The sequence below is a fragment of the Barbus barbus genome (genome assembly GCF_936440315.1).
Source record: "Barbus barbus genome assembly, chromosome: 37".
NCBI classification, from domain to species: domain Eukaryota; kingdom Metazoa; phylum Chordata; class Actinopteri; order Cypriniformes; family Cyprinidae; genus Barbus; species Barbus barbus.
The window spans coordinates 12,771,277-12,788,522 of NC_136715.1; the positions used below are offsets into that span (position 1 = coordinate 12,771,277).

General features: G+C 36.8%; 1 protein-coding gene across 6 annotated transcripts in view; it reads right to left on the reverse strand.

Annotated features, from left to right (window-relative positions):
- The window catches only part of ndrg3a (ndrg family member 3a), a 35,354-nt gene extending 18,229 nt beyond the window's left edge, over positions 1-17,125 (reverse strand). Inside the window, exons 1-4 of one of the 6 annotated variants that reach the window (XM_079396375.1) lie at positions 16,976-17,113; positions 3,580-3,682; positions 2,586-2,661; positions 361-393 (exon numbers count right to left, since the gene is read on the reverse strand). In XM_079396375.1, coding sequence (XP_079252501.1) covers positions 361-393; positions 2,586-2,661; positions 3,580-3,668 — 198 coding nt within the window. In that variant the 5' untranslated portion in view covers positions 3,669-3,682; positions 16,976-17,113. Of the gene's footprint in view, positions 1-360; positions 394-2,585; positions 2,662-3,579; positions 3,683-11,116; positions 11,286-16,975 lie in introns of all 6 variants that reach the window. The other 5 variants (XM_079396379.1, XM_079396377.1, XM_079396374.1 and 2 more) reach the window with 5 other exon arrangements.
- Between the last annotated feature and the right edge of the window lie 121 nt (positions 17,126-17,246).

A 17,246-nucleotide genomic window follows, 5' to 3' on the forward strand; every position in this document is an offset into this window, starting at 1 on the left:
ATGCATTAATCTAGAGTACCTTCTCAAATTACAACACCAGGATCATCTTATTTCATTTTAAATGGATTTATTTCAACTAAACAAAATCGGTTTATGGCCGTTGGAGCTGATTTACAGAGTCCTGGAGAGATAAAGGTAGAGTACCCAGTAACATCAAATCTTATTCTCATATTCAAGCATATTTCAACATCTAATTATAAAGTTTTTCCCAAAATAACACCTTTGATATTAAAATTTGAAGCATGAACAACCTAAAATACTCAAATCATACCACTTGACTGTTTTAACACACCTTTAATGAGCGTTTAATAACTCATTTTATCTCCTCCACTCATGAAATATTTATAAGTCTTATCTTACCTGACAGTCAAAGTCTTGGAAGTTTTGAGAGTTCTGTAGGAGAAAGAGATTATATTTGATTATTCTATACTCACTGACTTGCATGAAAGTGTTTAACAATGTTCAATTTCGATCAAATAATCAATTATTCTCTATTCAGCTTGTGCTGCTCTTTATATTGACACCACTAGGTGGAGTGAGAGGTCAGGGAGTCACTCCAGTTCAATCATTTAAAGGAATGGTTCACCCAAAAATTTACTTGTTGTCATGCCATTTCAAACCTGTATGCTTTTATTTTTTTATTGCAACGTAGAAAACTAAGACTTGAAGTTTGTGCACGGAGTGAATGGATGATTTTTATGTCATTATAAACTGCTGCTGTGTGCAAGAACCGCATAAATCTTTCACATTTCTAGAAAAAACAAATAAAAAAAAACACAGCAGGTTGGAAACGACATATAGATGATAAAGTCCCAACATTAAATAATTCACCTGCAATTGTAATGTAACCATTTTCCATTTTCATTTCAGTTAAAGTTTTAGTAATTTTAATCTGTGTTTTTGTCATTTTTAGCAGTTTATTTTTTAAATACCTGCATAGTTCTTATCAATTTTAATTTTAGGTTTAGTTATTTAAGTACATCAATTTAAACAGAGTTAAAACGAGAAATGCTGCCTTGGCAACTAGTTGAAATATGTTTTATTTCAGTTAATGTTTAAGAATTTTTTTTTTATGGTTTTAGTTTTACTTTGTTTTAGTTTTAGTTAACTATAGTAACCCCTTGTCTAAATCTCAAAATATAAAAATAGACATTACAAATACTTTCTATTTAGTTGACACTACCTTTTTCTACCCTCTATTTGCCTTCTGTTAAATGTAGAAACCAGAAGGAAATTATATGTACAAAAAAATAAACCTCTTCCTGAGGGGTCTCTGTCTGCAAACCCCTGCTCTATGCTTTAGCCCATTCATTAGTCCCAAGGGGAGGAAGCCACCCATAAAACGTTTGTCCCTCGCCTTGTGAGTTATACTGCCGGCCTTGCTCAACGCTAATGGGTGTATGGCATTTACATTTCTATTTTTAGTGTTTCTGATATGGATGCTGGGTGGCAAAGAAGGATGGCAAGATTTAAACTGACAAACCCTGCGGATCCCGTGATGCAAATTCCTGCCTACAGGGGCTGCAGGAGGAATAATAATTGCTCTGGAGAAGACAGAAATATCTTTAATTGTGCAGAATTGTTTTGCACCTCAACCCCACCCATCTATCTTTTTCTACTCCTGTCCTTTTAATTTTGTTCTTCGACTTTTCCGCTCTCTTAAAACCATTTCACTAATATTCCACTCCATCCACCTCTTTTCCATCTCCATTCATTTTCTCTTGCTACAGTAACTTCCACATGAATTATTCAGTTTGATGAAGTAAAGACAGACACAGGGGTAGAGAGGAACTGCTTCAGATACAGAAAATCACAGATCTCGAACAGGAGAAGCCATGGAGGGAAGATGTGTGTGAGTGTGGCATAGATGTATAACACGAGTTCTGAGACATGATGTGAGGTTTACACCGTGTAACTAGTGATGAGCTCTGTGGGGTCTATAGGCTTTTTATTGCTCCTCATACATTTATTGGCATATACATCAACAACGACTCAAGGTCTGGCTGCAAATTCTGCTTATTAAAACTACCGGTAAATATCTACGACATATTAGATTTATAACAACTGACTTTGTAATATTTGAAGATTGGGTTGGAATTACAAAACAAGCTAGTTTATGATTTTGGTCAAGAATTGGTCAGCTCAATAATTTGTCTGGCAGAAAAACACATAGCTTAAAATATTATTATTATTATTATTTATTTTATTTTATTTTATGCCAACACATATTGGCAAGGCAAGTAAATGAATTAATAAATAAGATTGTTTTCTTTATATTCATTTAGGTTTTCAAAAATAAAATCTTGATATTTATAATATACTTGGATCAGTACTTAAAAATATTTTTTTTTAAATTGTTTATATAACCATATCTCAAGTTCCATCATTTATGCACTATTAATCTAAAATACAGATTAAAAACCTTTTTACTTCTGGGATATATAAAACATGACATTTAGAGAGAAGTCATGCAAATCTGACCAAAATATCACTTTATCACTATAGCTTGTTAATATATAAGTATGCAAGTATGCTAGTGTGTGTATCTGCATATGAGCCAGATGTTTCTGATAGGTTTATCTCACCTTGTAGGTCAGCAGAGGCTTGATCTCAGTCAGCTGAACGTCTTGTAGCTCATCCATCTCTGTCTGTCTGTCTGCACTACAAAAAAAAAAAAAGGAAAATATTTGACATTTGTGAAACACTCACATCATGATCTACTATTTCTTATTATAAATAAAAAATCAGTGTGTACACGGTTTCAATTGAATCTAATTTAGTAATAAAGTCCAACTCTGCCAGACAAATCTCACACCGCGTCACATTTGCTACAGACCTCACCAAGTAAATACAGAGGTCTTGTATTGAATTTCTATTAATAAAACACGCTTTACAAGGCATTTGGCAGAGTTCTAATAATTTCCTCACTCGTAATCAAGGGTAAGTGTAGCCACCCTTTTTATTTTTAATTAACCTGGAAGACCTGAGATTGGGTATCAGCCCACAATAGCCTTTAGTTACACACACACACACACACACACACACACACACACACACACACACACACTCAGTAAACAAAGTAGGCAATGAAAGCTGAGCGCCAAAGGACATGTCTGTACAATTAAATCTGCTCTTTTTAGTTGCCTTGGGAACAGTGATGTTTTGATGAAGGGGTATATTATTGCATGATTCCGGTCTGCGATTAACATTCTCAAGGCCGAAACGATAAGCAAACATGCACAATGTATTTAAAGCATCAGTTTCTATTCAACATTCTTGCAGCAAAATCGCTTCCTGTTTTCATTACAAGGACTGAGACAGGAATGATTTTTTGCACAGACAGCTAATAAGTGACTAAGCAAACGAAGCCTTACTTTATGATATTTTTCAATGTTTATTCAAGGTGAGACCAACAGAAATTTGATGTATGATCAAATTTTCGGCTTGCATACGAATAGGATAAAACACTGACATAGATGCTACAGAAATGTGACAGAATGAGGTGCCAAGAGAGATCTGCTGAGCTCATGTTGTAAAGTGGAATGACATGCTGACGTGGCTTAACCCACTTCCACTCGCCTCATCTGTCTACTGTCACAATCATCCTGACCTTCTTGACCTTGGGACGGGACCAAACGTGACTGATACATAGGGAATAGGCCTACCATCAGATTAGCCAGACCTGAAATGATGACATGGAGTTTTAAAACATTTAAATTAAGATTCAGTCATATTCAGATAGATTTTTTTTAAGTGTTTTTAAAAGACTATGTTCACCAGAGCTGCATGAAAAAATACAGTAAAACAAAAGTATTGCGCAATATGATTACATTTAAAAAAAAATTGAAATTTTTTAGGATTCTTTGATGAACAGAAAGCTGAAAATAACAGCATAGAGTAAAAAAAAAAAACCTCTTTGAATTGGTTTTGTGGATGCAGAACACCACAAAGAATCAGAGAGAGAAAAAAATAATGCATGGGAGAGGGAGAGGAATAGTTGTAGTGGGGAGATGAGTAGTTGATCAGAAAAAGGGAGAAGAGATATAGGAGAGTAATGAGAATGTGTGTTGGATGGACTGTGCATTTTATGTTTGTTTGTTTGTTTTCCCCTTACACATGTGGAACCAATGAAAGCGTATTTCTGCCATGGAATATAAAGGATAATTGTGACTTTATCTCAGAATTCTGACTTTTTTCTTGCAATTGTGAATTCACAGTATCTCACAATTCTGATAAAGTCTGAATTGTAAGATGTAAACTCACAATTTCAATATAGGTCTAAATGGTGAGATAAAAAGGTCACAATTACTGGTTTTACTTTTTTATTCTGTGATGGACAAAAGCTTGTATAGTAACCAAAAGCCATGTATGTTGGAACTTTTGTTGATCCCTGGCATCAGCTAAAGGATATAGCATATTAAACTAATTTTAAATGCATAGCAATATATTTTACTAGAAAAAAACTAAAGCATTTTTACAAATTCTGCCTCTCATTTACCACCCCAATTGAAGAATGACCCTTTTAGTACTTTGTTTTAATTTGGTCTTTGGTTTGACAAATGAGTTTCTAAAAGTATAAAAATCCATGTCTTCAAATAAAGCGTATTCATAAAAAGATGCACATACAATAATGAACAAAATAGTTTTAAAACTTGTAAAGCAGCTTCTCTTATTCCAAAAGGTCAGTGCCTTTCATCAATGAAATACCATAGCAGCATGAAAACAAACTTCTATTAGGGAAAAAGCAAGAAAACTACTAGCACAAATTAAGAAGTGAAATCTTAGGGGTTGAAATCTCCACAATCCCAGCAGCAAATCCGGATGAAGGGCATTAAATAATATTTAAACAAGGAGTAACACAAAAAAACAACAAATGTTCAGTGTGACTGTAAAAATTTGCCATATTGCTCTCTACTTCCGCACACGGTCCATGAATCTGGGCCGAGGGCAAAGGCCAAACCACAATCATGGCATCTGATTGTAATCCAGTAAGACTCCAGCTGGAATTATCAAGCAGATTCATACACGTATTAGAACACCGCAGAGATTAATGTCAAGATTTCATATTATCTTGCTTCACTAACCCAAATGAACTTCCTCATCAAAACTATCACCTGCAATCAATGTCATCTTCAGTTTTCAGTGCATTCAGTGAAGTGTAAAACTGTTGCCATAGAGACAAAAGGGCTGATGTTTATTTTCAGAGAGGGCTCCCGAAGGGATGGGAAGGAGTAATGAAGACTCAGAACAGCAGACCGAGGCATTAGCGGAGACTCTAGACACCACAGTTCTTCATTTACTTTATTCCTCACATCACATCAGGGCTTTTCTGAGTATAAACGTAAAATCTACTGTAGGTAAAACCCACAGCAAAAATCCCGATTCACCATCTTCCCATGCGTATTGCATAACTATGCCGTCTGAAGAAATGTGACTCATGTAAAAACACTTCCCAGGGTTCCTGCCTCCTATTTCACTCAGATTTGTCCGTGCAAATGTGTATCTACACAGCTGCGAACAAAAAAAATACCAGATCAAATGAGAGCTAGGAGTCAAATGGAGCATTGCTGTATCAATTGCACAGCTAAATTGTCTACAAAAATCATCTTTTAGCCCAGACAAGCTAAGAGTAATCATCTGTATTTAAATTTTCATTAAACTGTTTCACTATAATATTGCTGGAAGCATGTTCACTAGTCACGCTCCCCAAACCCTGTTAATAAGTCACATATGGATAAGGAGGCCCTATAGGACACATCAGCCCACCCACACACAACCTTGTACACCCTTGAGGGGCTTTCCCATTCATCTCTGTTCATTCTTATAAGACGTTCATGGAGAAATGAATCTGGATTATTTTAAATAGTCATAAACACATATTTCCAATTAAATGCATTATATAATGAGAAAAAATATATATATAACAGATATAACAGAAAAAAATTCTAAGTTTAATATTGTATTGCAAACTTAATAACATGCACTAATAAATCATTCACAATAAGACCAAAAACGTGCATTAATGCATGGGCAATTTGTATTTCATGTTGATGTTTGGGTGCATATAACCTGGAATATAAGATAAATCAGTACTTTTTTTATTTTAAAGTTCAATTTTAATCATTTAATTATTTAATATTAATTACTAAAGGTATTATCTAGCACTACAACATTACAGAATTTTTTTTGCATTTTTAGATACAGAGTAATATATTATGTTCATAATTTTTCCTTGTACAGATGTCTTCACATGTTGATTTATTTGGGACTATTCCTTGGAGGGTGTCTAGAAATTGTGCCCCCACACATCTGATAACCTCTTACACACACATACTAAGTGAAATAACAAGAGGAGCTGGCACGAATGCTGTCAGCAAACAGCTCAAAGATCGATGGCCATCACAAAGCACTAGTACTCTTGTCTATCTCTCTCTCTCCTTCTCACACTCTCTTTTTCACCTTGAAGCTATAAACAGCCCATGAGTCAACAGTAAGGAGTGTCCACAGATGTGGACAGATGGTCTGTGCCCTCTCTTCTGCATAGGTTGTGTTCTGTCCAGTTGGCGTCACACAACCGATTTTAATAAACTTTGGTGAATCATTTATTAACAGGAACATCCACCATTCTGGAGAGCCAAAGTATTCACATACAGAAAACAATGTTTTTTTTTTTGCCTTCAGAAAAATGAACTGAAATATATTTAATAAATAAATGAATAATAGTTAAGAAGATATGAACAAATAAATAAATAAATACAAAAAAAGAAAGAAATAGAATTGTGTGCTTTCTTAACCCATTGGAAAAAAATTTGAATAGTTTTTTACTCAATTTAATTCACTTCACAAAGTATGATGTTTTCTTATTTTACTTTTCCAATATAGTAACAAAATAACTAGCATGAGACATTCTCTGAAATCAAGTTGCTTAGCATTTATCTTGTTGTAAAAGGTATTTTATACTATAAAAAAGACGAAAATACTAATACTGAAAATGTTTTTTCCAGTGCATCAGTCCATGGTAAAACTAAACAAAAAATGAATGCGTGTTCATGGTACAGGTCACTAGTTTTCTAAAAGATCAAAAATTCTGTGTGAATGATTTGTAATTGTTTGTTATGGCAACAGCCCAAAGTTAAATAACCCAATTAAGGCCACAAAATTCCCACATTATTCCAGCTCATCAGTGCACTGCTACATTCAGCTCTTGCTAGCTTTAATCTTCACCACAGCAGCATAATTCTGTTAAAGGCAGTGTGACACGCTCAGCTCCAGATTATTCCATACGCTGTAACCCGGGTGATTTGGAAAGGGAATTACAAAGAGATTCAGACCAAGTAAGAAAGGCATATACAGCATCCTTATGAGTAAGGATTACCAATGTGGCATGTTAACTGAAATTTAAAATCATGAAGTAACATCAACACCACATGCTTCATAAATTCAACCTCTTTTTTTATGTGGAAGGTCATTCTGGAAGGCATCACCACAGCCCACTTCCATGCATGCTCATGTGTTGAATTTAAACCAGTCTCAATCTCCTCCCCCTTTACTGGGAGAGTGGGAAACTGAGGGACACAACCTATTCGACTAATGTCAGAATGAAACACTAGTGCACTACTGACAGCATAATGTATACTGCCTGCTAGATCTGAAATATTGTGAAATATTACATGATGCAATGATAAAATGTTTAAAGAGCCACACCTATTATGCAAAATTCACTTTCACATGTTGTTTGGACATAAATGTGTGTTGGCAGTGTGTGTGCACAAGCACCTTATAATGATAAAAATCCACCCGCTCTTTTTTTTTCCAGCTCCATAAATCATTAGCAGCATCTCAGAGCAAGCCGATCGCAGAATCCGTAAAGTGTGAGATCACAATTTACTAGCCCCACCCACTATTGTTGATTGACACTGCCGTAATCTAGCCGAGACCCCGCCCTGAGTGAGCCGCACACAATCTGCCCCGTTTATCTTCACGCTAGAGCATTTAAAAGCAGCATTCAAGTAATAAATGTCTTCTTTTTAAGGCTATAGACATTATTCAGTCCAGAGCAGTAAGTGATTCTCTGCTTTTATTTTATTCTTTGGGTTATATTAATAGCATAGACAGCAGTATAGGTACTGTATATTATGCTGATGTCACTTAATACACAGATCTAATATAAACATGCGAGTTCTTTCCCAGATGTTTACCTTCACAAACATAACCGACTGTGTTTTTGTAACTTATGCTTGTTTTTAACAAACTCGTGTGTGAAAGAGAACTTTAGTACTCGCATGTCGTGTGCAGCCACTTTCTATACGCGTGCTATGGATGTTTGCTCTCAGAAAACCGTCTATCAGTGGCGGCTGGTGAAAAATATTTTAGGTGGGGCTGTTTGTGCGGGGGGGTCTGGGGGCTCCTCCCCCATAAAAAATTTAATTTCATAGATGTGATTTCCTGCATTCTGGTGCATTTTAGGCCACCCATGTCCCTTGCTTATACCAATAAAATAACTCAAACCAGTCAATACCAGTGGTCTAAAAAGACAATATTATTTGAACTGCCATGTAGAAATCAACAGTTTCACAGGTAATGATAATGAACAAGTTGCATGTTTATTATGCTCCGTGTCCAGATAGAAAAAGTGCAAACGCATAACGATAAATTATTATAGGAAATACAACAATCTAGTTCTTTAATCAATCCCCAGCTGTAGACTACATATCTTTAAAGTTCACTGTAGACAAATTGGATAATGGATAACAGTCTGTGTTGATACTAGAGAAAGAGAGAAGGCTCTCAAAGAAAGGGTGGGACAACATTCTTGAAGAACAAGTATGAGAAGAAAAATTATTTTAACATTTTAACTAGTATGAAACGCAGTAATCCAGCTCAGAACTTCAAAACAAAAAAAAGCAAAGCAAACATACAGTTACATTCCTATTGAGATGGCAAATGTGTGTGAAACGTGGTGTGTGACTGTGAGTGAGAGAGAGAGACTGAGTGAGTAAGAGAATGACAGCATAAAAATGAATACGCTATATTCACTCAAAATTGTGGCAACAGATTACAAGCAATATTATTAAATACATTTAACAAATTAGAATTGAGTAATAATGAATCTAATTAATTCCTTAAAAGTTAACCATTTAAAATGAGTAAAATTTACAAAAAATATTTTTAAACAAAAATATCTGAATTAAGAATTCTTTCTTTTTTTTTATTTACATTAATGCTACTCGACGTCGCTGCCCTACTGCACTCGCACTCCTCTTGAGGTAAATGTCCCGCGCAGCAAGTGCACTGCTCTAATCTTGGTACTACGGGCGATATTTTCAGAGCCCCCAAACCATAAAATTCGACGACGATGATTGGCAAAATATAAACTTTTTTGCATAGCAACAGGGGAACCATTGGCTTAAATTCCAGCACTGTAGGGCTGAGCGAACTGGAGCCCAGGGAAGACAGCCTATTGGCTACTACTACACCAACATGAAGTGAATGCAAATATCATTCAGGAGAGTTCTAAACACATTCTAAAGTAAAACCATTAATAGCATGTCATTAACACAGATCATTTTTCAAAATGAAAGATTATTAAAAACTTCTTATTATTAAATAAAAAAAATAAATAAAAATAAAAAACTGGCAGGGAGGTCGGCGCCCCAGCGCCCTCTATGGGCGGGCCGCTGCTGCCGTCTATCATATATTTTTGGGGTCAATAATTGTTCCAATCATCTTGGATCGTTGCTTATCTTCCTTCTCTGTCTAAAATGTACAACACTATTCTAAAATGTTTGATATTTTGTAATTTGTGAAAAATCCTGTCAATAAAGTGAAAAAAAGAAAACTGTCTATTAGAAGTTTAAACTAATATGGCTTTAAAAGGCGTGATTTCAGTGCGATAGACATGATAATCAAAACCAAACAGATGGTTTTTTTTTTAGCAGTTACCAGCTGTAAAGGAACTTCTCTATTCTGGAAAAGAGGGCAGGGAGCAGCAGCTCATTTGCATTTAAAGAGACATGCTCTAATACAGCGCGTTTCTGCTTCCACTCAAAATAGGCATTTTCAAAACTATATAATAAATTATCTGTGTGGTATTTTGAGCTGAAACTCCACAGACACATTCTGGGGACACCTGAGACTTATATTACATATTGTAAAAGGGGCATAATAAGTGCCCTTTAAAAGGTAATGTCATCAAGCTGTGCTTCTGCTTTGGTTTCCATCTTAGTGGCACCCAATATGGCGATCACTATAAAGCGATTTGAGGACATTTTGAAGGCTGAATTAGCAGCAATATGCACCAAATTCGTCTCTCACATGACTACAATCCAGAATATATGCTCTAAAGTTGACTTTTTAATCGGGGAACAGAGAGAGCAGAAAAAAGTGATCGGCGAACACACTGGGCATCTGGATGCCCTTGAGCAGCAGGTGACTGATTTACAAGACCGCAGCAGACGCAGTAATCTCCGCCTGCTGGGACTACCTGAAGGGGCTGAGAAGGATGACCCGATTGGCTTTCTGAAACCGTCACTGCCGATCTGGATCCCATCACTTGCGGGCAGAGATCGAACGTGCGCATCGAGTTTACTCCAGAGCTTCAACTGATCACTCCAAACCGCAAGTGTTTCTCTTCAAATTGTTACGCTACAACGATAGGAATTTGATTCTTAACGAAGCAAGACACCGTGGTTCTGTAAAAGCGGGTGACGGTGCGATGTTCTTTTTCCCTTACTTCTCTCCCGCGACGGCAAAGAAGCAGAGTTCCGTCAGTACAATACGGGAGGAATTGAAAGAGGCAGGTCTGCAGACCTTTATCCTGCTACACTGAAGATCGTCATGAAACACGGCGAGACCAAACTAATGCACTGACCAGACGAAGCGTGTCAATTCCTGAGCTCCATTCCCGCTCCTCATTCTCGTGGGATGGACGTGGCATAAGGGTTTGATAATACCGACTGATTCGACTTCTGATTTACTATTCTAGAGCTTCATGTGACAATCGGCTTCTGGCAGCTCTTCATGCAAGCTAGGAAACTTGGTATCACTAATGTACAGTTTTCAGTGTACGTAATGCAATTATTTATGTTTGTTTCCTCGTTATGGAAAGTATACATACCTTTTGGCCCGTGGGCCGCCTGTTAACGACCACTGCCGTGGGGTGTCCCATTCGTCATTTTAGCGTTCAGAAAAGTGCTCGCGAGAGTCCCCTTTGCGGCCGCTATGCACCCTCGATGCGTACTTCTGGTGAGCCCGCAAGCCTGCGAGCTAAGCAGTCGACTTCTACCCTGCAGTCAAAGTGGCATTACGTCACGAAAGTGTGGACTCTGAGGGTTTAGGGTTCCATTTGGGACAGGGCCTATCACTAATTGAATTAAGGGAAACCCCTCGTAAGCAGTTGTGTACGTGATAGGGAGACACGTACTCCAAAAGCTCTTGTTGTGGCAGAGTGCAGCCAATTCACTAGACTCTCTGCCAAAAAAGGACTTCTGTCTCTCTCTTTTCATTCACTAAAGGCTGAGGGACACCCTGCATGCTGAAGCACACTGTCACAGACTCCCAGCATCACATCCATCATACTTTGGCTTTTGCCTTATACATCAAGCTTCCTTGCTGTCATTTCTGGAGAAGTGAGGACTTGCATACATATAAGGGTATATGAAGACTTGTCTGCCTTTTCTAGAAGTGTTCTCAGAAAACTCTCTTAAGCTTGCACACACATTCAAACTGTCTTTCAATTCATATACCTGTATAATACAGGCTATAGAAAAACCCTTCTTAGAGTTCCCAGAATGCTTTGAAAGGAGTGCATTATTCCTGAGGATATTCCATTATTAGAACAGGAAGCCACTCACTGTATTGATTTAAAGCTTACCATTTGTTGGCATCATCAGTAAAAGCATCTTATGCCTTCCATACACACACTTACATTTTGAAGGCAGTTAGTTTCAGACAGGAGCTTTTAGCGAGCTTCAGTATAAAGTTCACAGCTGAAAACAATCCATCCGAACTTACAGCAGTGAACCACTATTGATGCATTACAATAAGGGATGCAATGAAAAATGGATATTCGTTTTAAAATTTGCTAAAAAACATTGTTTTTCTAATTTAAGTCTTTGCAAGCTCCTAGACAAAAATACTTAAGTCTTCCCAGGCACCATGAATTAATGAGGTTAGCATGCTTATTCTTACTGTATGTTTTTTGTAGACAGCATGTAAGCCTACCCTAGTAATATTTTAGTTATGTTTATTTCGGGACATCATGTGGCATCAAAACAATCCTGTTACAGAATGCAGCTGTCTCTAGCCTGTTTTTGACTTCACAAATACATCACATAACAGGGCTGGTACGATGCTGCAGATATTTACAGAGGCTTTGAAGAGATGTGATTGAATTCTTAGAAACTGTGGTCTCTGTTTGCGTACTGAAAGCACAATGATTTAAAATAGGTTAAAGTTAAGCAGATGGATGGTTAATTTTCAATCCAGCTCTAAAATATATAATAAAGCAAATATATATAATTTATATTCTATATATTTCATTTACCTTCTTTCATAAAGGAAATAATCAATAATTTATCACAGTAATCCTTGTAAGGGTGCCAGATCCCCCAAAGATGCACTAAGCAAAGCATGGGCTGCATTAGATGGATGTCAACAAAATAATCTGGTTGGAGAAATGACAGACAATAAATTTCTCACCTGTCCGAACAAGATGTGAGCTGGGTAAATGACTTTCTGCAACAGCTCACAGAGCCATAAATTAAATCTAAACGTGTGGCATGTGGAGCCTGAGCTAAATGTATTTAAGAGAACCTGCATTAGCAGCACAGTCTAAAGGGAAATCCCACCTGTCTTCAGCAGGGCCGGGGAATGTGCTCAAGTTAGTTCAACCAAATTAGATTCTCATCTGAACAACATGACTCTTTACTTCTATCTTAAATTGATCTATTAACCCTAAAAAGTTTTGTAAAATTCCTTAAGTCCTTGACCAAGGTATGTGTTTGTATTTCAGAGTGAAACAGGACCATAAACAAGACAACAAAGTAGGGCAGGACTTACTTTTGTTCATCAGTAGTTGACTGGGCCATGAAAAGTGGCAGTTGGATTTTAATTTGAAGGCTGGTGGTCAGAGAGGATTTGTGTTTTGACAATATACACAGTTTGAAGTTTGAGGTCAATAGTTTAGGGTGCATCATCATCATCATCATATGTAATCAAGTAGGTGTGTTCGGAAAAACTCATGTCTATCCAACAATCAAAACAGCAGTCCTACTATTAGGAAAAGTGCAAAAAAATTTAGCGCAATTTTTTTTTTTTATAAACTAACCTCAAAAAATAGAATATAAAAAATTTAAACTGCATTTCATGAGCATCATGACCTGTGATTGGTGTAATATATAGGGGCTCGTGTACACACATTTTTTGTCGTAAAGTGGTTTACTGCTTATGCATTACTGAATCAAGCCAGTGACTAAATGATCAACTTCACCCTGTTCCTGTTAGCATGCTTCCACTGCGATAGCTATGATAAAAGTATTCTGGGAGACTGCAGGAATCGCTTTACAATAATATATATATATATATATATATATATATATATATATACACACACACATATACATATATATACACATACATATACACATACATATATAATCTTGGCAGCTGTTACAGTAAAAACGAAGTGAATGTTTTAGAGGGTGTTACACAAGTAATGCTCATTTCATATGCAAAGCCAATCATAGCAGTGGGTGTTTATATTGACGTCTCACAGCAGACAAACAGAGTGCTAAATTCATGGTATATAGTAAATCACCATTTATTTCTAAATTATGACGATGAAAAAAAACATACTAAGATTATAAACACACCACAGGTAACATTATAAAATAATTTTAAAAATGCATATCCACTTTAATATGCTAATAAATAAATCTTACTGACCCTAAACTTTTGAGTGGTAGTACTGCTTATATTGTTAATAACACAATAGGGATTTTATTGCAAAAAGCTAATAAGACACTAAACTTTCACATTCCAGCTCATGTAAAAAATTTTTTGTAAAAGCAGAACTAGTACTTTTGTGCTTACAAAAGGATTGTTATACGTTTTGCTTTTAAGAGGCCTGACTCCTTAGGGATCCAGTGCAAACTATTGCTCGGGATTAAAATTCAAGAACCGCATGAAGACACACTGAGCAAATAAAATAAGAGCCTCTATTGTGATCTGAAAAAGTGCTAGGTCGGTGTGAAATCTGATGATCATTTTGATGGAATTGACTGAGACATCTCAGCAGGCCGGTCAGATATTGAGCCATCAGGCAGAAGCACAGCTGTCAAGGTGAAAATGGGAGGAGGAAACAGTAGGAGATATGGCACAAAACCAAATACACAGGTTTTAGTGGGCTGGCCACGGTCCAGGACAACCACATGAAACCCACACGGCCCGTGCGACAGGCCACAACGAATGACCTTTAATGCTAATAAGACAAAATCGAACTTGTGAAATTAATTAAGAGAGCTCTGAGATCCAGCACAGGGATGATTTGCTTTGGTAGGTCAGATATTAGATGGGTTTGAGCTGATTAACAACATGCACATCTGAAAATGAAAAAAAAAAGCAAGTGCATCACTTTTTATCAATTTAATGCATCGTTGCTGTATAAAAGTATTAATTTATTACAAACAATCTTACACTTTATTCTTAAACTTCTGAACGGTAGTGTAAATACCATGGTATACGGAAATAGTATTCTGCATCATGATATATTCCAATAATATTCCGATTTTTTACTAAAAAGGGCATTTCCACGAACCAAATGTATTTAACAAAATATCTTGCATATTAGATAAACTCATATTACAAAAAAAGTGCATTAAAGCATTAACGTGGTATCAAAATCTCCATTCAAATAGCTCATTAAGGACTACAGACTGTCCCTTTGGTCTTGCACACGTAATGAAAGAAAGTCTGGAGGAGCAACTTGCAATCTGTCCACATCACACAACCAACAGCCTGACACTTGTGATATTGCTCCACCTGTACCAGGTGCTTTACAGCAGATGCCGAGGACAGCAGAGGGACATTACTGCTTAGTGTGTTTAAGAGATATTTCACTCGCAATGTTACATTTTCTTAAAATTAAAAACCTCTTTTCAGCTCATCAATAGTTTTTAGTGATCACAACCCCAAAAAGGACAAACGAGACCATTAAAGGGCAACAACAGTAGTCTCATGCACTATATACCAAGACTTCTAAAGTCGGATGAGACTTGTATGGCAAAGTGCTACATAAAGATTCTTCAAAAAAGAAGATCTCTGCCTTATCTCTGCATGATAGCACTATGGGCTGTACTCATTTGCCCTCGTTCTAGTCTACAATCCTGATAAGCAGGGTTATTGCGATTGTGAGCACACTCAACAGAACCGAAGCATAGCTTAATTAAAGCTTTCTGCTCCCAGGAGCCCCAGGATTCCGACATCCATCTACCCACTCATAGGAACACACCAACTCTCTCTCTAGCTTTACATATAAAAATATACTTCTCTATAGAGAAGTTAAAATGTTAACTTAACGTTTCAAACAATAGCAAACACACCAATTGAACATTTTTAAAAAATAAGGGAATTGAAAACAGAGAGACTTTAAAGTGTATTTAAAATAAAAGGAGCTAATGCGTTCACTTTTAAAGTCTTGAAATCAGAATAAGAAGCATTCTGACTGACGAAGTACATTTCCTGTGGGATTATTTGGGGGTGGTAATGAAAAAGAAAGGCCATAACTCAGTCGTTAACTTTCCATAGGCAACAAAAAACAAGTAAACTGGGTTAACTAGCTTTCCACGGATGTTTACGAGCAGTGTCCCGTCATTAATTACATCTAACAAAATATAAAATTTCCCATGTGAAATGCCTGTTTGTGTATCAGGGTGATACGAGGAAGATTCATTGGATTTCTATTGAAATAAACAGGCTGACCTCGAAAAGATCTGTTAAAGCTTTGACTGTATAATAACAAACAGTGTCAATGTATGTAGACAAACAGATTTCAGTGAAAAGACTATGAGGGGTTTCTTTGGAGCCCTGTGTTCATGATAACAACAGGTTAGTGTTGTCCGTGTGTTGTGTCAACAGTGTGTAGTGCACACGGTCTAAACCGCACACCTGCGAGCACATGGAGTTCACCCTCAGCACTGCGACCTTCCCATGAACAGGTGACCGAGGACAATGTCATTTGTCACGCCGGAAGTTGTGTCATGTCCGAACGAAACTAGCTGTTACCCCAAAAATAAGTCACTTTACAGTACGTCTTTGATATATAGGCGCTAATTTATACATAAGGGTTCAAATGAAGAAACAGGATGCTATCACAAATCAAAGGTAGACCGACGTAAATAATTTAGGAAAAGCATAAATTCAGATACACTACAACAGCAACACGTTCTTTCATTTTAACTAACGTTACTATATATTTTGTAGACAAAGACCAATCATATTGAAGAGACTGTAGGATGCAGCTGGCCCTCTTTATCTACATGAGAAGAACCATCTATGAAAACTATGAAACATCTGCAGCGACGAATGGACTAAAAATGCGCTGAATTAAAAACCATCGCATCTAATGATGTAACTTACTAAGTTTCTATTTTTGGCGACAAGATCCAACATCCTCAGTATAGGATGTGTGAGATAAGGGAAACAAATCGATCTATATTAAATCAAAATGTGCGTTTTTTCCCCCCTTTTCTGTCTTATTCAGCGGCTGTTGTGTTGGAAGGAAATCGACGTTATTGTGGCTCCTGGCAGTTTAGAAACATGGAGCCATTTTAAATGTTATTACATTGTTCGCCGTAGAGAAGATAACCAATACTATCACTACAAATTATGTCACATAATTCCCATCGTTTTTTTTTCATATTCCTACAACAAATAGTAACGTTACTAGTTTAGTTCTAAAATTAGGCATTTAACTCACCAGTCAGTCTTGAGGTACAATATTTGAATCTGACTTAAGAAAATCCTCCAGAGATGTTGAAGTGAACGGAGGCTCGTCGTCCGCACGTTTCTCTGCTCGCAGGCTCCTCCAGCAGTGTTGAGTGTTTCTCCGTCACTCGGTGGGCGGGGTCTTGTGGGCTACCCACATTACACTCGCCGCGTTTGGAAGACCCCGTCATACGCGATTTATCGCCATCGTGAGGTTATCTATGATATCCAGTCACGTTTATATATTTTTTAATTTCTTTCTT